Below are 25311 nucleotides of genomic sequence, written 5' to 3'. Positions count from 1 at the left end.
CCGCATGCAGGCAAAGTTGGTGCACTCACTTTTCTCCAATCAATGCTATAACTCTCTCATACACTGAATCAGTGTGCCTATGCTAGAGAATGTGGTAGCCCACACCCTGGATGAGGTGGACTAGAATGGCTACATGCGCAAGACTATAGACCAAGCAGCCAAAGCACTAGCCCTGGGTAGCAAACAGGCAGGAGAATCCCTAGCCTCTAAAAATACAGAGAGGAAAAAACCTTACTCGAAAGCCTCCTTCATCGGGTGTGGAAGTGTGCTGACAGCCACCATCCAAGAGGCTATAAAAGAAGCCCAAAAAGGAAACGAAGGAGTGGATGAGACCCCAGATAAGTCATCGACCCACCAAGGGAAAGAGCCATTGAGTGACAAGACAAAAACTTAGATAGAGAAGGAGAAGCATGAGGCTCAATCCAGACAGAAAAAAACAAAGAAGCCCACCAAAAGGACAGCTCAGAAGAAGAAACAGAATCGGTGCAGGAAGAAGAAGGGAAAAGAAGATCTAGAGAGAGCCAAAAGGAAATCCCTAAGAGAGGCAACAGAGAGGAAAAATAAGGAGAAGGAAGAAGCTCAAAAGCTGGCAGAAGAATCAAGAAAAACAGAGGAAGAGAGAGAAATAAGAGCTGTGGAAAAGGAGGCGAAGTTGAGGAGATAGGAGGAGGAAGACATGGCCGAAGCAACTCGCCGGTCCATAGAACAACAAAGCCAACTCGATGGCCTAAGCACTTTAATTTTGCAAAAAGAGCGAGGGGAGACTATGGCCACTGGGTAGAAAAGGCCGGCCACAGATGCCGAGTCTAGGTAAGATCCGAAACACCAAAAGATGGAAGCTTTGACCACCCCAATCCCTACCACTATGATGCCACCAGCAAACCATGATGAATATGTGGATGAATTGCTCTCTCAGTTAGAGAAGGCAAGGGAGGAAAGAAAGATAGCGGTGGCCGAGTTGGAAGCGAAAAAGGAGTGGGTGGCAACCTTGTAGCTCGAAAAGACGAGGCAAATGACTATGCAACAAAAGGAAATCCTTGATCTGAAATGAGAACTAAAAGCCAAAGAAGAAAGGGAGCAAAGCTGGCGGCAACAGCTCGTAGATGAAAATCACGAGCTAGTGAAAATGTAGAGAGAGTATAAGCTTCTAATTATGCAACATGAGAATGTGGCATCAAAAATAGGTCAGATCAAATGGGGCATGAAAGAGTTTGCCGTAGGGGAAGAAGGAAGGAAGCGAGAAGAGGAACAACACCACCGAGAAATGGAAACCATGACCCAGAAACTGAGTCTTGAAAGAGAGGACCAGGAAAGAATGAGCAGGGAATTGGAAGACCAGGAGCAAAGACTCATGGCCCTGGTACAAAGACAAGGAGAAGGTATGGAGGAAATGAAAAAGAGAGCCGAAGAGTGGACAGGCCAAAATGAACAAAGAGTGAAGACCTTGGCGCGTCTCCTGGCTCTTGTGGAAAAAGAGAAAGTTCTAGCAGAAAGCAAAGCAGAGGCAGCCCAAGTGTCTTTCAATACTCAACAACGAATCTTCCTGAATACCCTAATGGATGCCACTCACACATAGGAAGGGGAGTCCTTGGAGGTGGTAAAGAAGAAGCTGAGCATAGCACGTAGAGCTCTGCAAGCAGGGCTACACGTGCCCTCCCAACCTGTTGCAGTTGAGCTGAGCCTTGATGAACAATGTAAATACTTGTTGTTGGCTGGCCTAAACCCCCAGGAGATTGATGCTCTGGGGTTCACAGAGGAGGTACAACAAGAAGAGTGCCCAAGAAGTGAAGCTAAACTACAACTTGACTTAGGCGGATTCAAAGAAGAAGTGATCCCACAACTCGCTTCACCCCATTCTGAAGGGTAGGGGCAACCAGCAAACGCGTCCGGGGAAAGAAAACCCCCTCCCCCATGCCCAAATGACCCATCAACTAGTTTCTCCCCCTAAAATAGTGGACGAGGTGATCGGCATCGGAAGCTGGCTAAGCCAACAATGGCTGGAAGAAAGAGCGAAGAATCCCACCCTCTGGGGCACTAAGGATGTGGAGTACTAGCAAGATAAGGTTTTTGAAGTGCCTCAATCCGTGCCCAGATACAAGTGCCAGCCACTATGGTGGAGATGCATCTGCAACGACAACGTGTTCGCATGGATGGCTTTTTGTAATACCCTCCCTGCTGAGAGAAACAACCCCACTTACATGGCATATCCTCATAGGGTAGGGGTAGACTTTGATGCAAACACCCATGGCCGTTACGACTTTCTCGTCATATATAATAACCCCTATACTACCACCTTAGCCCAAGCCCTCACCTTCACCTCCGACAGCCTAGATGCCACCATGACTTGCTTTATTGCTGACTTCTCCTCCTATCCAGATCTTGCCTTCATTATCACATGCAACTATCTTAGGCTATTAAAAATCCTACTTAGGCAAGACCCGACTCCGACAAAACGTGACCTCCCCCACTCTTTTTTGACACTGACACCATTGATAGCTACGCGATGACCCACCTAATGATGCAAGCCAGCCTTCTACCTTCCTTTTTCCTTGCTATTCTTGAAGACATGAGTGACAGCCAGTTCACCCACTACAACCACCCATTCCTCTCCACCACCCCTCTCTAGGCTCGATTGAACCTTAAGGGTTTTATGCAGAGCCGGAAAATTTTGAGTCACTCCATTAAATCCCCTTCACCACCACCTTCCAATGATGAGAACTAGCAATTAGCCACTGCTTGAATCCTATACCTCAGCAAGAAATTTTCTTTTAATAAAGAGAAGCCCGCGACATGTCCACATGCAAGTCGCAGCACATAGCTCATAGTCACTGCACCTACTAGGGGTCCTCAAGTTAGGCACGTCCAGTGACCTCGGTCGACCAGCCCCATTCCTAACCCCCTAGCCCTTTTTGCCTCCCCACTTCACGCTTAGGGCACCCCAAGGGCAGGACACACCTAAGGACATAACACTCGACCCGTCAACCTAAGCTATACACACCGCACCTCCTTTTGCATGAATAGGGTCCTCAGGTGTGGGACATCACCCAGGCTTACCTAGGGTTAGACCCAACTCCCTATTCCACTAGCACGAGCACCGAGCACCGCATAGCAAGGTAGACACTCCCCTTAGGTCGTGCACTTTCTCCTTCTAGGTACAACAAGATGCTGCAAACCACCAACTTCAGAGGTCCCCCATCATCCACTCAATACACCTTGGGTCCTCCATCCAAATCATTACCGAAGCTTCCCAATCAAACAAGTCCCCCAACTGTCCAAACTCCACCCTTCCACAACAAACACCTCGCAGTGCCATGGGACTGGCACCCATCTCAGAGGGGGGTAATGTTAACCTCAATTCAAGATGATAGAAAAATGAAGCAAAAAGTGAAAAAAGAACAAAAAAAGAGCAAAGGCGCAGAGGCAACTCCTAAAAGATAAGTTGAGGCAAAAGCGCAATTTTAAATAGGTGCCTCAAAAAACTCTAAAAACTCTTGTAAAAGAGTGCCAGGCTCCCTCCTGTGCCATTTGTAAAGGAATAGACAGGTGTAGGCTTAAGGCATGAGGCAAGAAAAGGGAAATAGGAAAAGGGCCTTGCCACAAAGGCCAATCATGTAAAAAGGGATGGGTGCCCATGGAAATCTAGGGCTTGTATATAAAGTTCAAAAAGTGAATGAAAGCTCATTCTTTGGTGTGTAGCAAACAAGAGACCTCTCAACTCTTTGTTTGTGTGTGTGCTCTTGAGAGAGGGAGTGTGAGAGTGTGAGGGAGTGAGTGTGTGGGAGTGAGGGATCAAGAGGGTGAAGCTATTCACCATCTCCTCTTATCTTCTTCTCTTTTCTCGCATGCGTACAACTATGGAGGATGGAGCTTGATGGAGAAGGCTTGAGGATGCTTGAGCTAGCATCTAGGATCGTGGAGCTACCCGTGTGTGTAAAGGAGAAGGCAACTCATTTTAGCATTAAGGTAAGCTCACTACATTCGCAGGTTCAAGGGCGCGTCGGCTATGTGAGCGGTAGCCATTAGAGCTCACTTGGAATGCTTGAAACAATAAGCGTTCCGTGGGTCTTGGCGGTTGAGCGAGACCTCCCACAACTCATAAGTGTGAAATATCACTTCAACAGGGAGGTGCTTGAGAATAAGTGCATTTAGCTTATCAAAATCCATATAGATGATAACCTTGCAATTCTTCTCACGAAGAGTTTACCTTTGAGTGCTTTGCACACTGTAGAGTGCTAATGGGCATTAGATAGTATCTTCACTTTCTTCTTGTACTCCCATAAAGATGCATTGTCCTTTAAGTAGGAGTTTTTTGGGGTAAAGGCTAATGGCCTATAGCTAGGCGGGCACCCTTTGTATATGTACACACTGTACCATCAATGTATAGTCATATACTAGTCAAGATAACAAAGGATAAGCGTACTATTCACTTTGTACCGACATAACTCTCTTGAATTCTTTTGTCTCTCAACCCTCTTGCACTCCATAGCTTCTACCTTGCATCCCACCATTGCTTTCCTCTCAAGCATACTAATCTAGAATGAACTTTTAAATACCCTAATAGAGAAGGATACAAGAGCAATTTGTCTCATTCTAGCTTACATACCTATCACAAAAGTTAAGGATGAGTCTAAAGTTGTTGAGCTCAAGTAGAAATTCAGCTCAAAAAGTCCTTTCCTGAGTAGATGGTACATACAAGGATCAAGATTTCTTGTGTTGGTAATCATCTCATGTCAAATGCCAAACAATGACATGCAATCAAGATACTACAGTATGACCCTACATACTATGAAATTTCTTCACTCAGGTCAATCATCCTCACAAAGAGCCTTGACTCTCCATTGTTGGAACTTTAGCATCAGCCCCTCTCGAACAAAGTTCTACATAAGGATTAGCTACAAGTAGCCAACTGATTTGGGGCACCTACTTTGATATGTGACATAATCGCATATCTTTGTTTTTTTAGCATGTTGACCATTCAATTTAAATCTTTTAGCAAAATTGCAATACAACCCCAACTTTTCGACTAGTGGATGCTAGAGGCCTAGGTAAATAAACATTATTCACAAAACTATAAAAAATCAAGATAAACTACCATATGGTTAACCTTTTATTGAAGGGATTTCACACACACACACACACACACACACACACACACACACACACACACACACACACACACACACACACACACACACACACACACACACACACACACACACACACACACACACACACACACACACACACACACACACACACACATGTTGCTGTATCGCTATGCAGACAAGTGTGAAAAAACCTGGAGTGCATCATCATCCAACTTTCTTATTGATCTAGAGAGTCAATGCCAAATTAGTCATTGGTGTTAAAGTGATACATAGTATAGATGGTTCAAAAATATGGATTTTTTGATAATTTTAGCATATTTTTGATATTTTGGATATGATTTCTTGTAAATATCCTAAAAAGATATTAAAAACTTCTAGAATAGATTTACATGCAAAAAAGAAAGTTGCTTTTTAGCTAGTTTTGGTAAAGCTCATGCAAAAAGAAGGGCTTCCAAAATCGCCCCTCGCGCAATCATAGTTTAGAAGCAGCAAACAACACTTCAAATTGGGAGAAGAGGAAGGAGCAATCTTGAGAATTCTATCTATGTGTCCTAGGGTTTTACCCCCCCTTTCAAAGCCAATGGAATCATCATATTTGTCATCTGAGCAGTAGAGAACAAGATAGTGTTTGGTGCACATTTTTGGTCTACCAAGGAGCTCCAAGAGATCTAATGCTTGGAGATTGCTTCCAAGTAGTCCCAACAAGGATTTTGTTTATCTTCTTAAGTTCTATCAATAGATAGTGCTTTGATTCATTGAGCTATGTCTTTGTCTTGTGTACCTCTTATCTATTCTTTTTCTTCTCTTCTATCTCCTATTCTCTACTTTCTTCTCTCTATGATCATGTGTGGATATGACCTTTCAACTAAAACCCCTCCAATGATGCACATGCACGTACGTGCACACACACACTCCCTCTCCCTCTCCCTCTCCCTCTCCCTCTCCCTCTCCCTCTCCCTCTCCCTCTCCCTCTCCCTCTCCCTCTCCCTCTCCCTCTCCCTCTCCCTCTCCCTCTCTCTCTCTCTCTCTCTCTCTCTCTCTCTCTCTCTCTCTCTCTCTCTCTCTCTCTCTCTCTCTCTCTCTCTCTCTCTCGCTCTCCCTCTCCCTCTCCCTCTCCCTCTCCCCCTCCCCCTCCCCCTCTCCCTCTCCCTCCCCCTCCCCCTCTCTCTCTCTCTCTCTCTCTCTCTCTCTCTCTCTCTCTCTCTCTCTCTCTCTCTCTCTCTCTCTCTCTCTCTCTCTCTCTCTCTCTCTCTCTCTCTCTCTCTCTCTCTCTCTCTCTCTCTCTCTCTCTCTCTCTCTCTCTCTCTCTCTCTCTCTCTCTCTCTCTCACAACTACCATAAGAATAGAAAAACCTTCATAGAAACATGCAAATATCTTTTTGTTGCTTAAATTTAAATAAAAAGGTGGTATCTTAATGCAAATGTATAGCATAAATTAAATTAGATGACTATTTGGAACAAATGACATGGTTATGATTGCTAAGGTATAAATGCCTAGCTTTCTTTTTTAAGCATGTGTGGGTTAGTTGTGGAAGGTGGAACTAGAGAGAATGAGCTGTGTGAGGAGATAATTTCTTTCCTAGGGTTTGCAACAACATTGCAACCATCTAGAGCAAGTGATAGCAAATAATGTGTGTGATAAGATAGGGACCATTATAATTTACATTAGATCATGGCAAAAGATGGAAACTTGCTAGTTGTGCTAAGGTTCTACCCTCCTTTTGAAGCTATCAATTCCATCAAAAAATCAATAAAGGTTGTTGATAGAAATCACAATCTAAACAACAAGTTGAAGACATATAAAGATGTACTTTTGAAGTGATTTAATTATAATTTGAGTTTTTCTATGATCCATCTTATTATCAACATTGAAGAAACAAATGTACATAAAATCAAGATATATACATTTGTATTTTTGTAGTCATTTAAATGGAGCATATGCCTTCATATGATTCCAAATTAATAGAAACCATGAACAAAAGAATGTGTTAGCAGATTAATTACATTTGAAAAACATCTAATCGCAATGCTCGAGCAAGATTTATGTAAAATTTAGATAGCTCCCTTCGAGAATGAAGGCTTAAGTGGGTATGCAACTCAACTCTAGCAACCCACCTAAATTTGGATCTATCCTTCACCTTAACAAGTTTCTGCTTAGGCAATGGATCTTCTATCAATGAGGGCTACATCTTTGAGGGACTAACACTCATGGTAGGTTTTGTTCCTACTTTTGGTAGATATGGCAACATAATCATATTGTGATCTTCATTGACCATGGTTTCATGTATACATTGCAATCCCTTTTTGGGACTATGTGCCCTTTATGTCTAAGGGACATCAAGGTTCCTAGGGTTAGGGTTTTATTTTGGGAACTTGGTTTATTGTGTGGCTTCCCATCATGGGAGACTACTTAACCTCAAGTGATGTGCACCACTTGTGTGTATATATAGACACCCTATACTTCTTTATTTGTCCCATTGGGTGATGTATTCATTGGTGCCATTGCCATGCCTCTCTTCCTCTCACACCTTCCACTTCTTCATTCCTAGGTTCCATCGTGGATGAAATATATTGGAATATAAAAAATCTAGCAAATAACTTTATGCTAGAATGCTCCTGACGTCACACATACATGGCATTTTTTAGTACTTTTGTAAATGTTTCCATATGAATAGTCATTGGTGTAGTTTTTACTATCAATGGACGTATGTGTGTGTTAATGCATGAGAATGAATCATAGACATTTTAGGATTATGAGTTTGGTCATATGGGACTCTTCATGTGGATGTTTATAGCAATGTCACATGGAACATCATTTAGGATTTTTTTAGATTCTCTAGCCACATTTCATTAATAGTTTTATAACAAGTAGCATCTATGAGACATTTTTATTGTGCATTAAGGAAACTTCAAAGATTCACAAAAATGAAACTTTTGATTCCCATCAATCGCATTTTAAATTTGGAAGACAATGGGATTACTGAAGATATAAAGGGGGAAGCATCATAGATCACTTGCAATTCTTGCAATCCTCATATGAAAAATAAACTAATATGAATGAGGTTATTTTTAAGTTCCAAATGTATTTATTATAGGAACGTCAATTATTTAGAAAAATTAAACTTTATATTCCCATCAATCCCATTTTAAAGTTGGAAGAGAATGGGAGAACTAAAGTTATAAAGGGTGGAACATCATAGATCTGTTGAAATTCTTGCATTTCTCACATGAAGAATAAACTAGCATCAAGCGTCTTCATTACCAAAAAATGGAAATAGAATCTTATTTCCTTTCTATTGGGCTATCATTTGTGAATACAATACATTATTTCCATCATTCTACAACCATGCTTTTCAATTAACAACTCCTATGCTCATTCCATTTGTTACTAGAAACAAGTGCCCTTTGATTTCACAATCAAGAGACTAGGTTTGGCCATGAATAGAAACTAGTCTCTGATTGAAGTGAAGCTAGAGAAGTAAATCCATCAGGAGGTTCTAAAAGATATAAGAAGCAAGTGTTATTACTTGAAATAAACTCGAATGAAGTCAGAGAAGCAATTTATACTTGGGATTTGTGGAATGGTAAACCTACTAGGTCTAAATGAGAGGCTTTACTCGAGACCAGAGTTATGGCCATTGGTCGGTTGTTGGGAGCCATCCTCTAAGTCATAACCACCATGCTTTGAAGCTACAAACTTTTCACCATCACCCCAAAGGGCATAGGCCTCCTCGCCATGGGCAGCATCATCACCAATTTCTAGATGATCATCAGGCATGCGCAAGGGGACCACCAAGCCAACCACTTGACAGATGATGGTTGTCATGATGACATTCCATGCGATGATAAAAAAGGCTCCTACAAATTGTTTAGAGAGTTGTTTCCAACCCTCCAAGCCACCATAGACAACACCATGTTGATTAGGGAAGGGTGTGAAGAGGCCAGTGAGTTCATCACGTGCAAAGATACCTGTTAATACCCCACCTAATGTACCTGCCACTGCATGTGTGTGGAAGACACCCATGGTGTCATCCACTTTCTTGAGGAGGGAGAAGCGCTTGTGGATAACCATCATTGTATACCATGGCACACTACCAGACAACATGCCCATGATCATTGCTGCCCATCCTTCCACCACACCTGCCATATATTGCCATCCCAATCACACATTGTAAGAGATCAAACACCATTACCATTGCATACATGTAATCGAAACATTAATGATTAGTACATGTAAGGGAAATTTTGATTAGTACATGAAAGTCTACAACACATAAATTTAAAAAAAAGGAGGGGAAGGAAAGGAAACAACCACATAATTTGTGTGTGCACAGACATGCATGGATGTGTGTAAATGTAAGTGTGAAGCAACATAAGGAATGGTCTTTTTTGCAATGTGTGTTGAAGAATAAATGTGATATAGTAAGAAACATTTGAGAGCATCTCATATTTTTGAAAACTTGTTTGGAAAAACAAGAAAACTTGCACTCTACAAAGTTGAATCTTGAAAAGCCCCTTTTGTCTTCCCCTTAAACTTGAAGTTGCCCTTTCTAAGACCTTATGAAGGATCCTATAATGTGTAGAACAAATAGAGATAATGTAAAGTTATTAGAGCATTTTTAGCATGCCATCATTGAATCAATTTCGTAAGATTCTTTTAGTTTTAGTGAGGATTTTGGATGGTTTAGTGTCTTGATTTTCCAAAGAATAACTTTATTAAATATTTGTATACTCTACTTCAAAAAACTTGAGATATGATCCCAATAATTATGTGTTTTGCCACACATGCAATACTTACCAGCTCCAGGTGTGATGCATACCAATCCTGTTATCATCCCTTGCACAGCTCCTATCACAGAAGGTTTACCAAAGAAGAGCACATCGAGGCTCGTCCAAACTAGTAAGCTCATCGCTGCACATACATTTGTGTTTAGCACGGCCAGTGATGCATCCACATTAGCAGCATAAGGATCTCCACCATTAAATCCTGCCCATCCTAACCATAGCATTCCAGCGCCTGCAAGCATGAGAAGAATGTTGTTGGGAGGGAATCTTTCTCTATCCCTAGTTATCCGTGGTCCAACCTGCCAACATTTGACACTGATGATCTCCATGTATGATAGCATGTTCAAGTCTCATATCAAATCAAGCAAGATTGGAATCTAAGGTTTTACCCTTGTAGCTATTATATCTAAAAGAAACAAAGGTTTAAGAGACTGGAGAAGCTCTTACCCAATAAGCTAGTGTGAATCCAGCCACGCCTGAAGAAAGATGGATGACATAACCGCCAGAGTAGTCAATGACACCCCAATGGAAGAGGAAACCACCTCCCCAAATGCTAAAGGCCCCCACAGTGTAGGAAAAGGTAAGCCAAAGGGGCACAAAGATCATCCAAGCTTTAAAGTTCATCCTACCAAGGACAGAACCAGCTATGAGGATGAGGGTGATGGCAGCAAACACAAATTGGAAGTAGACCATAGTGGCCATAGGGTAGAAAGGTTGAATAGCAGGGACCAAATGTTTGGGATCGGTGAACTCGCTAGCAGGGATGATGGCTTGTTTTAGGAGGTAAGTGGAGTCAAGGGCCCAATTGGCCTTGCCCCAAAGGCCAACAAGTTTGTCGCCGAAGGACATCTGGTAGCCCCAGAGCACCTGCAAAATCAAAGTAAGTTAGTTGCTAGTTTCGTTCTAGGAATTGAAACATCCAATGTAATGTGATAATTTTACATTGGCTTTCATGTATATTTAGTGTTTAGTGGTAGTAGTGTTGGTGTTATGTGGATGTGAAACCTTTTTTTATGTGAGCCCTTTTAGTGGTGGAAGGATCCCAATGTGATTGATAAATTATGTGGACATGTTGAGATGTACCTTGCCTTTGTGAGTCGATTTTTAAATGTTGAATCCTTGCTTAGAAATAGCTTATCTTGTGAATGCTTCTTAGATGCAGCATGTAATTATGCTGAATTTGATTGGGAAGGTGTAGTAGCTCTTGACACACTCGTTCCTATTTATATTCTTAGTATAGAGTACTTTCATTAAGATGTGGGAAGATTCAATTCTTGTTGACAAAGGGATTATCTAGTGAATTTGCGCCCCTAAGGGGAGCATAAGGGTAATGGAGAGAGAGAGAGAGAGAGAGAGAGAGAGAGAGAGAGAGAGAGAGAGAGAGAGAGAGAGAGAGAGAGAGTTGAGAGAGTCTCTTGTAAATGCTTGTCGAATGATTAGAAGTATGCATACTTGTGAGATGAGATCAAGAATTTGTACCCAACAAATAAGGACGGCTGCAAAGGCGTAGAGGGCCATGAAGGCGGAGTTGACAGCCCACTTCTTCTTGACGATGCTGCCATACAGGATCACCAGGCCAGGGACGCTCTGCAAGCCCACCAGGGTGCCAGCTGTCAGCTGCCACGCATTGTCACCCTTGTTAAGCCAATCCGGGGCGCCCACGATGGGCTGCTGGTACGCCAAGGGCACCGTGACGTTGGACATGGTAGCTGCAGGAGCAGGCTGATCAGCAACGTACTCTGCCTGAAGTCCGATCGATAATTAAGTGCGTGAGCCCAGGATGATCAAGGGGCTCGATGGAGCCTGATTATTGTATGTCAGCAGAGAGGCGAGAGGCGCTTCTTATACCTCGGGCTTGGCCGTTCATGGGGGCTGAGATTAATGAGATGCAATACTGCTGCAGTTCATATATTAGCGCCCACTCCTTCGGAGCTGCAAGCAATGCAGGTTGGCGGACATGCCTAGGGTTTTGACAACTCCGCCATACGCCCAATGCCACTTCAAGAAAAAAAAAAAGGAGACGTTCATTCATATTATCAAACGGCTTATATTATTAAGAGGCTTGTCTTTACCTCTCTCACTTCACTTCACCTAGTGTAAACCTCTCGCCTCAAAATTTTGGAATGTTTCTTAAATTAAATTATCCATATTAAACCAAAAAAAAATTATAATAGATACAAAATATGTTAATCATTTAGAACTTTTAAAATCCATAAACTTCAAGGTCTTAAACCTCTTTCTTGTTCCCGGCCCTTGGCCGAATTCTGCTTGCAATGTCCTTCTAATCAACAAAGCATTGGCACCCTCCTAGCCTTACAATATTGCCCACATGCCACCTTCTTCTAATTGGTATCCATTATTCATAACTTGTTTATGGAAAGCATCACATAAATAAATAGAAACAACACCCAAATAACATATCTTGAGTTTATTGTCAACTAAATTACACAACATTGAAAGTTTAACTTAGAAAAAAAAAAGAGGAAAATTTACTATGATGTCAAATCAAGTATATTAAAAAGTTAACATCAAGGACATACCTAGCACTAATCAAGTGGCATAAGATATACCAAGAGTAAAGTAAACCAACCATGCCTCTATGGAAGGCTTCATTGTCTCTTCTCTTCCTTTGCCTCATTGTGTCATCTTACTCCATTATTGAGGATACAACCTATGAGCTTCTCAATATTATCCATGTCACATAACAAAAAGTAAAATGAAACTAGAAGCTTGTTGAAATGATCACTCACAATGGAACACATAAACATTGACTTCTCAAGTTGTAAGGTATTAGAGCTAATTAAGTTTGCATAGTTAAGGGAATGTGTAATCTTTAAAAACAAGAAGATGCTCTAGAGAGATGGCAAAACTCTTGTCAAGAGTGATAGTCTTAACAAAAATGCATCACCAAGCTAAGTAAAAAGTAATGATCAAAACTACTATAAGGAAATAATTATACTTGAGTTGGCATTGAAATAACTTGGAAAATCCATCTAAGGAGAACATGCCTACTTTTTTATTTTCCATCCCCATGGAAAGACATCATGTAAAAGTTTTAGTAGTCTATTTGCAATAATAAGCTATAAGCCCATGATGGTGTTTCTTAATGCACTTGGAAATCCAATTCAATGGTGCATTGACATGTTGGAATCATATTTGTGTACTTTAGTTTGAATATTCACCTACTATGTTGCATCTCTATAGATTAGTGTGAATATTCACCTACTACGTTGCATCTCCATAGATATCCTATCTCTCCAAGAGTTGCAACCAATTGTTTCTCTTTATAGATATCCTACCTCTCTAACAATTGCAACCACTTGTTTGTCTCTTATCAATATTGAATGAGCTACCACTTTTTATAATGAAATTTTACTTTGTTATTGAAATAAGTAGCACATATGACATGCACCAATAAGCTAGGTTCCTGATAATGCAAGACTTGATGTCAAATCCATAAGTAGCTTAATTTACTAAATGAATATGACTTTGCAAAGTCATATATAACATAGACATGGGAAATTCCATGTGAGAACTACTTTCCTACCTTTTACAAGTGGCATTAGTTTTTTAAAATGAAATGAAAAAAAAAACTTAATATTGTTATAATTTAAAAATGGACCTAGAAAACCCACATTAGACCTAAAACTTAGTACATTAGTCTATGCATGATTTGGGACTAAGATCAACTTACAAAAATGGATTTACTTCAATTTAGAAAAGAAAAATAAGTATGCACCTGTGTGCCTTAAAGCATTGGCCTTTCCCTCTTTCTTTACTCTCCAAAGCAAAGATTACTTTAATTTCCAAGAACAACACACACACACACACACTCTCTCTCTCTCTCTCTCTCTCTCTCTCTCTCTCTCTCTCTCTCTCTCTCTCTCTCTCTCTCTCTCTCTCTCTCTCTCTCTCTCTCTCTCTCTCTCTCTCTCTCTCTCTCTCTCTCTCTCTCTCTCTCTCTCTCTCTCTCTCTCTCTCTCTCTCTCTCTCTCTCTCTCTCTCTCTCTCACTCTCATAAGGAAAAAGCCAATAAAATACCTTGGTCCAAGAATAACTCAATTGAAATGCAAGAAAAAGAACTGATAATAATAATCGATAGATCCAATTACACAATTTATCCTCGACTCTAGAACCTACATTGTAGAAACTTTCAAAAAATTGACTTAAATATTTATAATACTTTTAATAGAATACTAAGCTTATATATTTATACTAGATACATATTCCCTATCTCATGAACTTAGACTCAACTTTAAGCATCATTGTGTAGCAAATGTCCTCTTTCCTAAGCCTTCCCAAACTTGAAAGTTATAGTCCCATTGAAATCCTTCATACTGGATGATCTTATCGCGCTAGACTATTTATCTAATGTAGCATGAGTTCAAAAAAGGATTGCTAAAATCCAAAATTCTATATAGCTCAAGCCAATAGGCTCAAGGGAAATGATTTACTATGGCTTCATGTTGAAAAGAGGAGACTAAAATGAGGTATCAAAATCATCTTTTAAGATGTAGAGAGAGAGAATTCTCTAAACCAATAAAAGCGAAGTCCATGTAATAGAAATTTTATTTTCTAAAATAAAAAATCATATTAAAATATATAAACATTTATAATTATATATTTTTTATTTAAATATCTATTTTTTAACTCATATAATCAAGGTAATGGTACTCTTTAAATTAATGGCATAGGTTCTAGTCTAGTTCACATTAATGATATAATCGTGATTGCATGATAGTCATGATTGAATCTATATTCAAATCACAAAACAACTTAGTGCTTCAAACTTCCCTTTTAGCCATGGATATAGAAATTCAATCTTCAACAAGATATCCAAGCTCTCATATTGTATCCATATTAGTGTTTAATTCATTTCAAAAATATGAAAAATATATTTCTATTATTATTAGCAAAGTTAGCTAGATCACCATCCAATAAGTAAGAGACATGAAAATACAAAGGTGTGAGAGCTCATTCATCTCTTCTTGGAAGAGTAACCTTCATCAACAAACTACAATACGTGATTATATGCTATTCTTATCATTGAGAGCACGATCTCCTTATCTTAGCATTAGAAAAAGGCCACAAATACAATGATAGGCATAAGCAATGTGATCTTGCTTGGCATACTTGAGATATTAGGTTTCAATGCTCTTTGTACCTCACTAAATAGTTGGGCATGGTAAAGGCCATCCAAACCTTGAAAATTCAAGCAAAGGAAGGGGGGATATTGCATCCCATTTGCAATGCTGGTGGGGGCAACATAAGAATGATCATAAAAGATGTCCCATTCTTTGCAAGCTATGTTTTTTACTGCCTTTGTAAATTTCTTCACTCGTAAAACCATGTAAAACATCAATACATTAATAATAGACTCATTTGGCTACCATTTCTCAAGATTAGATAGATAGACATCTACAAAACAAACAAATTTTATCATTATTAAATCTAATATCAACTAAGGATCAAATACTTACAATTAGGTCTACGCATTAGAAGGTTTGAGATTCTAGATTGTAAAAGTAACTCCTTATGCCATAAAATACACACTATACTAGTATCTCTTTTATATTGCTCTTGCTTGCTCTAAGTTTAAAGTCTTTGACATGGGATATAGAATAGAAGGCAAGATGACTTGTAAAATAGATCATGACTTTATTTCTTGTAAATACATGATGGTTACTTACTAAATATTATCATTAGCATTTATTATAGTAGACGGCATTCTCAAATGACATTATGTTGATAGCCATTTTGATGCTTTAGACTAAAATCTTGATGACTTTAGTCAAGTCAAGACTTGGTGGGGGGGGTACACTCATGAATATATGTATATATAATGTGAGTTCAAAATAAGAGATTTTTAAAACACCATTTTTATAATTTTTTTACATACAGAAGGATATCATATAAAGGGGTTACTTACAAATTAAATAAAAAAGGGTCGTGCTTTATTCAAGAAAATTTTATTATAAATAGGCCATGAATGCATGTTACACACACACACACACACATATATACATAGGTCTAAGACCCTCTATTGAAACTTAGTATATAGATAAATGAGAAAGTTATGCCAATTCTAAAGGTTGGATCATCATGTATATATATGTATGTATGTAAGTATATATATATTATGTGTGTGTGTGTGTGTACACACACACACACACACACACACACACACACACACACACATATATAACCCCCCGAGATCAAGACCCTCTATTGAAACTTAGTATATAGATAAATGAGAAAGTTATACCAATTCTAAAGGTTAGATCATCATGTATACAACATCAAGTAAGGATAGACTTGTAGAATGAACATATTGATCTGTGAAGATCACTTGTATTGAAACTTAATAACAAAAGGATAAGTTTTTACATCACATTATACAAACTTGTTTGTATATTTGATTTAGTTATTTAATGAGAAACATTTGTGCTAAAATTTTTATAAATATCAAAGAGGAGGGATAAGAGTACATGTCATTGCCAAGATATTGAAGGAAAGCTCCCTTTACTTTTAGTATAGCTACAAGCATTGCATGTGAATGCAATCTATGGCAACCAAAGCTCCAATGAGAGTCAATCTATGTAATCAATAGGTTTGATCATACGAAAAAAAATCACAAATTTCAATATTTTAACATATTTGTGTACAAAGATGATAATAATGAAAATGAATATATATAATCCCCTTGGGTAAACTCTTAAGTAGCTACAAAAAATAAGAACAAGAAACTAGCACTTAGTTTAAAACTTTGGCAATGATCTTATAAATGCATATTCCTAGTTTAAGAGGGGTTTAAGGCATGGATGACCACAATTGATTTCTTTGAGGGAGTGACATGGTTGGCACGGTTGACAAGGACATTACAACAATGGGCATGATTGGGGGACTTGATATTGCACGTTCTCCATATCATGCCACATTGCTTTACATGATCTTGTCTCTACCTATGACTCTCTTTATGCCATTGACTCCCTTTGCATCATTACCCTCCATTCCATCCACTCCCTTGGTTGATCTTGCATTATCTCACATCTTATTCTTGCTTTTGCAAAGCCCTAAGTTGAGGTTTTTTATACCTATGCTTCTCTCTCTCTCTCTCTCTCTCTCTCTCTCTCTCTCTCTCTCTCTCTCTCTCTCTCTCTCTCTCTCTCTCTCTCTTGTTGGGGGTAAAGGAGCCTCTGCCTAGCCACCTGTGTATTACTACACTAATAGTACCCGCCATTGCACACACCAGGTGGCAGGCGCCCATGACCATTACTTTATTCTTTATTCTTTTAGTGACAGTTTGAATAAAGGAAGGCCCGGTCACACATTGTGACTGTTGGAGTTCCCATTTGTGTCTCTCTCTCTTCTTGCTATTGCTCTCCGCCATAGCTCACTTCCAAGAAAGCTTCAATCCTTCTCACCTTTTAACTAGCATCAGAGCTTTGGATTAGAGCTTCATCATGGAGCTTGGCCCGGCATTACTTCAGCCCAGATTGAGGACCTAGAGCTTGGAGCTTCAATGCCAGCCATGGCTACTTCCCCCCAAGGTAAGATTTCATCTCCCGCCTCTCCCCGGCCCTCATAGGCTCTTTGCAGGTGTTCCTTGGCTTCATTGGGCACCTTGTATGCCCCCATTTGGCCCCTTATCCTCAGCATAACCAGCAGACCCCACAGTCAGCTCACGTTTTTTTTGCGCCTGTTTCAAAATCTGGCTCAAAAATCTCATTTTTTCTCATATCTCGAGCATCCAGAACCCAATTTAGGCAAGGTAAGGGTCTAACTTGGGGTTTTGGCACGCTCCAAAAGCGATGGCGATGTCAGATCTGCCAAATTCTGATCACAATATTTTTTGCAATAGATCTGAGTTGATTTACAGTAAGAAGATGTCATGTTCTTAGCTTATGTGATGCTCCCAAGGCTTGGTATTTTATGCCCAGATACTTTAGGGATGTTTGCCCAATGTTTTGAGATACTTTGGGACTTGGTTTGAGCTTCCATAGCTTGATTTATGCAGGGATTTATTGTTGTACATTGTTTGGGCAGCAAGGTTTTATCAGGGACAGCTTATGCATAATGCTCTTTGTTGATATTCGGGTGTCTTGTTGGATGTATTGGCGCTTGGTCATCATGGTTTATGCCCGAATATGCTATTTGAGAGCTATTGAGCCTTGATTTGGATGCGGACACTTCATTGTTGGTTGGGATTTATGCTACGTTGGTTGATAGATTATTTTACCTCCAGTTTGGTTATGTCTATTGGTTTCGGGCTATGTCTTTGGGATATGCAATGAAGTATTGACCTTTGGGGTATGACATCGAGCTTATCTTTGGTTTCGGATCTTCATTTGAGCTTGAGCTCGACTTTGGAATGCATTTGATGCTCCATCTTGGATGTACATATGGCATGTATGTTACCTATGTCTGACCGGTCTTGACATGCTTGGTCTATGCCATTACTACATGCTACTTACATTGTTTGGAGCCGGTTGCTACTAGTGCCTTGTCTTGGCTTGTATCTAGCTTCCAAAAACTTACTTGGGATATTTCTTGGCTTGCTAGAATTGTATTTGGGATACAGTTGATGTCTATGGATGCTCTCATTGGAGGCTACAGAGTCTATATGCTTGTGATGTCTTATTGATGTCTGGTCTTGGATCTTTCATCACTAGTGCTCTCATATGCCCTTCTTGAGCTTCTTGGCTTGATCCATATAGCTTTTGTGCTAGTGGGAGCATCATTGTATGTTTGACAGACATTGAGCAGGTGGTTTATGCTATTGAGCTTTAAGTCTTCTGAGACTGGGATCTTCTTCACTTGGTTGTTGCATGGTTGATATGCCATGGTCCGCATACATGTACTTGGGCTGATTTGGGCTTCACACTCCCTAAGCATATCATGGCTATATTTCAGAGATGACTTACATTTGTTGAAAACCTGACTAGGCATAGGCTGAAATGCCTTAGGACTAACAATGGGGGAGAGTATGTGCCACATGCTTTTGAGCATCTATGTGATGAGAGGGGTATTAAGCTTCAATTGACCGCCCCCTATACCCCACCCTAGAATGGTTTGGCTGAGTGGATGAATAGAACCATCCAGGAGCATGTACGCAGCATGCTTAGCCATGCAGGCTTACCATAGAGCTTTTGGGCTAAGGTAGTCAATACAGCTGTGCATGTCATAAATAGATCACCTTCTAGTGGTTTGGATTTCTAGGTTGCAGAGGAGGTATGGACTCGGAAACCTCCATCTTATGTGCATCTACGTGTCTTTGGATGTGAGGAATTATGCCATGTACCCTAAGACAAGCATACTAAGTTGGATCCTAAAAGTGTCAAATGCATTTTCCTTGGCTATGGGGATGCAGGCAAGATGGGGTTACCGCCTCTGGGATCTGCAAGCGCGCAGAAATTCATCCGCAATCATGATATAGTCTTCCATGAAGACAAGATGCATAGGCAGCCTAAGAAGGTAGTAGAGATATGTAGGGTTATATTCCAAGAGGAGCCACATGCTCCTACACAGCTAGTTGGACAGCCTGCAGCAGCAGTTGGTACACATGGCTAGGGTGTTGGATTGGCCGCAGAGCCTACTGTGAGAAGATCTACTAGAGATAGACATCCACCTAATAGATTTGGGATGCATTATTTCTTGGTTATAGATGTAGGAGAGCCTCTCACCTATGATGAGGCTATGCACAGGGGTGATAGTCACTCCTAGGAGAGGTCTATGTAGTCTAAGTGATAGTCACTCCAAGAAGAGGCCTATGTAGTCTGAGATAAATTCCCTGTACAAGAATATGACTTAGGAATTGGTTGCACTGCCTCAGGGAAAGATGGCTTTGCCATGCAAATGGGTGTACAAGCTGAAAAGTACCCCTTGAAACCCCAAGCCGGCTTATAAGGCAAGACTTGTTGCTAAGGGTTTTAAACAGGAGCATGGAGTTGATTTTGATGAAGTCTTTTCTCCTATGGTCAAGATGACCACCCTACGCTTGGTTTTGGCCTTAGTCGCGCAGCTTGACTTGGACTTGTACCGAATGGATGTCAAGACTCCATTCTTGCATGGGGATTTGCATGATGAGATATACATGGAGCAGCCTAAGGGCTTTGCAGAACCTGGCAGGGAGCACCTAGTGTGCAAGTTGAAGAAAAGTCTTTCTGGCTTGAAACAGGCACCTAAGGAGTGGTATCATAAGTTTGATGCCTTTATGCAATCATAGGGCTACAGCAGAAGTGCTATGGATCCGTGTCTTTACCCAAAGAAAGCATGTGATAGCTTAGTGATTATTTTGGTTCTTTATGTGGATGATATGCTGATAGTAGGGAAAGCTCAATGATGAGCTAGATGCTCTTAAATCTCAGCTGAAGAAGAGCTTTGAGATGAAGGATTTAGGATAGGCCTCTCACATTCTTGGCATGCGCATTAAGCGCGACAGGCATCAGGGACTACCCTACCTCTCATAGAGGGAGTACATTCATAAAGTCCTTGAGCGTTTCCGCATGCAAGACATAAAGCCTATTGGCTATCCATTACCTTCTTATGTGAAGATTTCACTGGCTGATTGTCCACAAACAGATGAGCAGAGGGCCGAGATGGTCAAGATCCCTTATGCATCAGCCGTGGGTAGTTTGATGTATGCCATGATCGCCACTCGTCCAGATATTGCCTTTGCAGTTGGTGTTGTGGCACGCTAATGGCTACACCTGGTGAAAAGCATTGGGATGCCATAAAGGATATCATGAGATACCTGAAGGGCACATTAGAGATGTAAATTTTCTATGGCATCTAGGATACAGGAGTTGTGGGCTACACACACTCCGATTATGTAGGACATGCAGATAGTAGAAAGTCCACTTCTGGCTATGTCTTTACCTATGCTGGAGGTGCTATTTCTTGGATGTCCAGGGTTCAGAAGTGTACAGCTCTCTCTACCACTGAGGCCAAGTATGTTGTGGCCACTGAGGCTTGCAAGGAGATCATATGGTTGGGCCGTTTGGTTCATGACCTTGGGATTGATACTATACCTACGCTGCATTCAGATTCTATGACTGCTATTCAGCTAGCCAAGAATCCGATCGTCCATGCAAAGACAAAACACATTCAGGTGAGGTATCACTTCATACATGGGGTCGTGGAGGACAAGTCTTTTGACCTTGTCAAGATCTCCACTAACGAAAATCCTACAGATCTGCTCACGAAAAGCCTCACTACTGAGCACTTTGCCTTCCTTAGGAGATTGATGGGCGTTGGATGAGATGACGTTTTTCCTCATCCTGTTGTATATGTGTACATTGTATTGTCTTTTCTTTTTCTTTTCACTCCTCATTGGGGAAAATTCACCTTTAAGTGGGAGGTTGTTGGGGGTAAAGGGGCCTCTGCCTAGCCGCCCGTGTATTACTACACTGACAGTTCCTGCCACTACACACTGCAGGTGGTAGGCGCCTGTCACCATCACTTTATTCTTTATTCTTTTAGTGACAGTTTGAATAAAGGAAGGCCCGGTCACACATTGTGACTGTTGGAGTTCCCATTTGTGTCTCTCTCTCTTCTTGCTCTTGCTCTCCGTCATAGCTCACTTAAGCAAGCTTCGATCCTTCTCTCTCTCTCTCTCTCTCTCTCTCTCTCTCTCTCTCTCTCTCTCTCTCTCTCTCTCTCTCTCTCTCTCTCTCTCTCTCTCTCTCTCTCTCTCTCTCTCTCTCTCTCTCTCTCTCTTGTTGGGGGTAAAGGAGCCTCTGCCTAGCCACCTGTGTATTACTACACTAATAGTACCCGCCATTGCACACACCAAGTGGCAGGCGCCCATGACCATTACTTTATTCTTTATTCTTTTAGTGACAGTTTGAATAAAGGAAGGCCCGGTCACACATTGTGACTGTTGGAGTTCCCATTTGTGTCTCTCTCTCTTCTTGCTATTGCTCTCCGCCATAGCTCACTTCCAAGAAAGCTTCAATCCTTCTCACCTTTTAACTAGCATCAGAGCTTTGGATTAGAGCTTCATCATGGAGCTTGGCTCGGCATTACTTCAGCCCAGATTGAAGACCTAGAGCTTGGAGCTTCAATGCCAGCCATGGCTACTTCCCCCCAAGGTAAGATTTCATCTCCCGCCTCTCCCCGGCCCTCATAGGCTCTTTGCAGGTGTTCCTTGGCTTCATTGGGCACCTTGTATGCCCCCATTTGGCCCCTTATCCTCAGCATAACCAGCAGACCCCACAGTCAGCTCACGTTTTTTTTGCGCCTGTTTCAAAATCTGGCTCAAAAATCTCATTTTTTCTCATATCTCGAGCATCCAGAACCCAATTTAGGCAAGGTAAGGGTCTAACTTGGGGTTTTGGCACGCTCCAAAAGCGATGGCGATGTCAGATCTGCCAAATTCTGATCACAATATTTTTTGCAATAGATCTGAGTTGATTTACAGTAAGAAGATGTCATGTTCTTAGCTTATGTGATGCTCCCAAGGCTTGGTATTTTATGCCCAGATACTTTAGGGATGTTTGCCCAATGTTTTGAGATACTTTGGGACTTGGTTTGAGCTTCCATAGCTTGATTTATGCAGGGATTTATTGTTGTACATTGTTTGGGCAGCAAGGTTTTATCAGGGACAGCTTATGCATAATGCTCTTTGTTGATATTCGGGTGTCTTGTTGGATGTATTGGCGCTTGGTCATCATGGTTTATGCCCGAATATGCTATTTGAGAGCTATTGAGCCTTGATTTGGATGCGGACACTTCATTGTTGGTTGGGATTTATGCTACGTTGGTTGATAGATTATTTTACCTCCAGTTTGGTTATGTCTATTGGTTTCGGGCTATGTCTTTGGGATATGCAATGAAGTATTGACCTTTGGGGTATGACATCGAGCTTATCTTTGGTTTCGGATCTTCATTTGAGCTTGAGCTCGACTTTGGAATGCATTTGATGCTCCATCTTGGATGTACATATGGCATGTATGTTACCTATGTCTGACCGGTCTTGACATGCTTGGTCTATGCCATTACTACATGCTACTTACATTGTTTGGAGCCGGTTGCTACTAGTGCCTTGTCTTGGCTTGTATCTAGCTTCCAAAAACTTACTTGGGATATTTCTTGGCTTGCTAGAATTGTATTTGGGATACAGTTGATGTCTATGGATGCTCTCATTGGAGGCTACAGAGTCTATATGCTTGTGATGTCTTATTGATGTCTGGTCTTGGATCTTTCGTCACTAGTGCTCTCATATGCCCTTCTTGAGCTCCTTGGCTTGATCCATATAGCTTTTGTGCTAGTGGGAGCATCGTTGTATGTTTGACAGACATTGAGCAGGTGGTTTATGCTATTGAGCTTTAAGTCTTCTGAGACTGGGATCTTCTTCACTTGGTTGTTGCATGGTTGATATGCCATGGTCCGCATACATGTACTTGGGCTGATTTGGGCTTCACACTCCCTAAGCATATCATGGCTATATTTCAGAGATGACTTACATTTGTTGAAAACCTGACTAGGCATAGGCTGAAATGCCTTAGGACTAACAATGGGGGAGAGTATGTGCCACATGCTTTTGAGCATCTATGTGATGAGAGGGGTATTAAGCTTCAATTGACCGCCCCCTATACCCCACCCTAGAATGGTTTGGCTGAGTGGATGAATAGAACCATCCAGGAGCATGTACGCAGCATGCTTAGCCATGCAGGCTTACCATAGAGCTTTTGGGCTAAGGTAGTCAATACAGCTGTGCATGTCATAAATAGATCACCTTCTAGTGGTTTGGATTTCTAGGTTGCAGAGGAGGTATGGACTCGGAAACCTCCATCTTATGTGCATCTACGTGTCTTTGGATGTGAGGAATTATGCCATGTACCCTAAGACAAGCATACTAAGTTGGATCCTAAAAGTGTCAAATGCATTTTCCTTGGCTATGGGGATGCAGGCAAGATGGGGTTACCGCCTCTGGGATCTGCAAGCGCGCAGAAATTCATCCGCAATCATGATATAGTCTTCCATGAAGACAAGATGCATAGGCAGCCTAAGAAGGTAGTAGAGATATGTAGGGTTATATTCCAAGAGGAGCCACATGCTCCTACACAGCTAGTTGGACAGCCTGCAGCAGCAGTTGGTACACATGGCTAGGGTGTTGGATTGGCCGCAGAGCCTACTGTGAGAAGATCTACTAGAGATAGACATCCACCTAATAGATTTGGGATGCATTATTTCTTGGTTATAGATGTAGGAGAGCCTCTCACCTATGATGAGGCTATGCACAGGGGTGATAGTCACTCCTAGGAGAGGTCTATGTAGTCTAAGTGATAGTCACTCCAAGGAGAGGCCTATGTAGTCTGAGATAAATTCCCTGTACAAGAATATGACTTAGGAATTGGTTGCACTGCCTCAGGGAAAGATGGCTTTGCCATGCAAAGGGGTGTACAAGCTGAAAAGTACCCCTTGAAACCCCAAGCCGGCTTATAAGGCAAGACTTGTTGCTAAGGGTTTTAAACAGGAGCATGGAGTTGATTTTGATGAAGTCTTTTCTCCTATGGTCAAGATGACCACCCTACGCTTGGTTTTGGCCTTAGTCGCGCAGCTTGACTTGGACTTGTACCGAATGGATGTCAAGACTGCATTCTTGCATGGGGATTTGCATGATGAGATATACATGGAGCAGCCTAAGGGCTTTGCAGAACCTGGCAGGGAGCACCTAGTGTGCAAGTTGAAGAAAAGTCTTTCTGGCTTGAAACAGGCACCTAAGGAGTGGTATCATAAGTTTGATGCCTTTATGCAATCATAGGGCTACAGCAGAAGTGCTATGGATCCGTGTCTTTACCCAAAGAAAGCATGTGATAGCTTAGTGATTATTTTGGTTCTTTATGTGGATGATATGCTGATAGTAGGGAAAGCTCAATGATGAGCTAGATGCTCTTAAATCTCAGCTGAAGAAGAGCTTTGAGATGAAGGATTTAGGATAGGCCTCTCACATTCTTGGCATGCGCATTAAGCGCGACAGGCATCAGGGACTACTCTACCTCTCATAGAGGGAGTACATTCATAAAGTCCTTGAGCGTTTCCGCATGCAAGACATAAAGCCTATTGGCTATCCATTACCTTCTTATGTGAAGATTTCACTGGCTGATTGTCCACAAACAGATGAGCAGAGGGCCGAGATGGTCAAGATCCCTTATGCATCAGCCGTGGGTAGTTTGATGTATGCCATGATCGCCACTCGTCCAGATATTGCCTTTGCAGTTGGTGTTGTGGCACGCTAATGGCTACACCTGGTGAAAAGCATTGGGATGCCATAAAGGATATCATGAGATACCTGAAGGGCACATTAGATATGTAAATTTTCTATGGCAGCCAGGATACAGGAGTTGTGGGCTACACACACTCCGATTATGTAGGACATGCAGATAGTAGAAAGTCCACTTCTGGCTATGTCTTT

The 25311-nt window shown here is 41.2% G+C and overlaps 1 protein-coding gene across 1 annotated transcript; it reads right to left on the bottom strand.

The window, feature by feature from the left end:
• Positions 1-8721: 8721 nt before the first annotated feature.
• LOC148035891 (ammonium transporter 3 member 1-like) lies at positions 8722-11597 on the bottom strand. The gene is made up of 4 exons (XM_087678860.1): positions 11373-11597; positions 10341-10760; positions 9907-10192; positions 8722-9248 (listed from the first exon to the last, which is right to left on the bottom strand). Exons 1-4 carry the CDS (start codon positions 11595-11597, stop codon positions 8722-8724), a joined length of 1458 nt encoding a protein of 485 aa, XP_087534986.1.
• Positions 11598-25311: the final 13714 nt, after the last annotated feature.

Source organism: Lygodium microphyllum, chromosome 5, assembly GCF_053477565.2.
Source record: "Lygodium microphyllum isolate KBCC chromosome 5, Lygodium_microphyllum_v1.1.10, whole genome shotgun sequence".
NCBI lineage: Eukaryota > Viridiplantae > Streptophyta > Polypodiopsida > Schizaeales > Lygodiaceae > Lygodium > Lygodium microphyllum.
The sequence above is the reverse complement of the archived record's forward strand: the minus strand, read 5'-3'. Positions and strand labels throughout refer to the sequence as shown.

Bases quoted from the DNA above. Each gene is read 5' to 3' on its own strand.
- LOC148035891 (XM_087678860.1), bottom strand. From the start codon at position 11,597: ATGTCCAACGTCACGGTGCCCTTGGCGTACCAGCAGCCCATCGTGGGC. The intron at 10,761-11,372 runs GTACAAATTCTT...TTGATTTTGCAG, and splicing joins CAGCCGTCCTTATTTGTTGG to GTGCTCTGGGGCTACCAGAT. The intron at 9,249-9,906 runs GTAAGTATTGCA...AATATATGGCAG, and splicing joins ATGCATCACACCTGGAGCTG to GTGTGGTGGAAGGATGGGCA.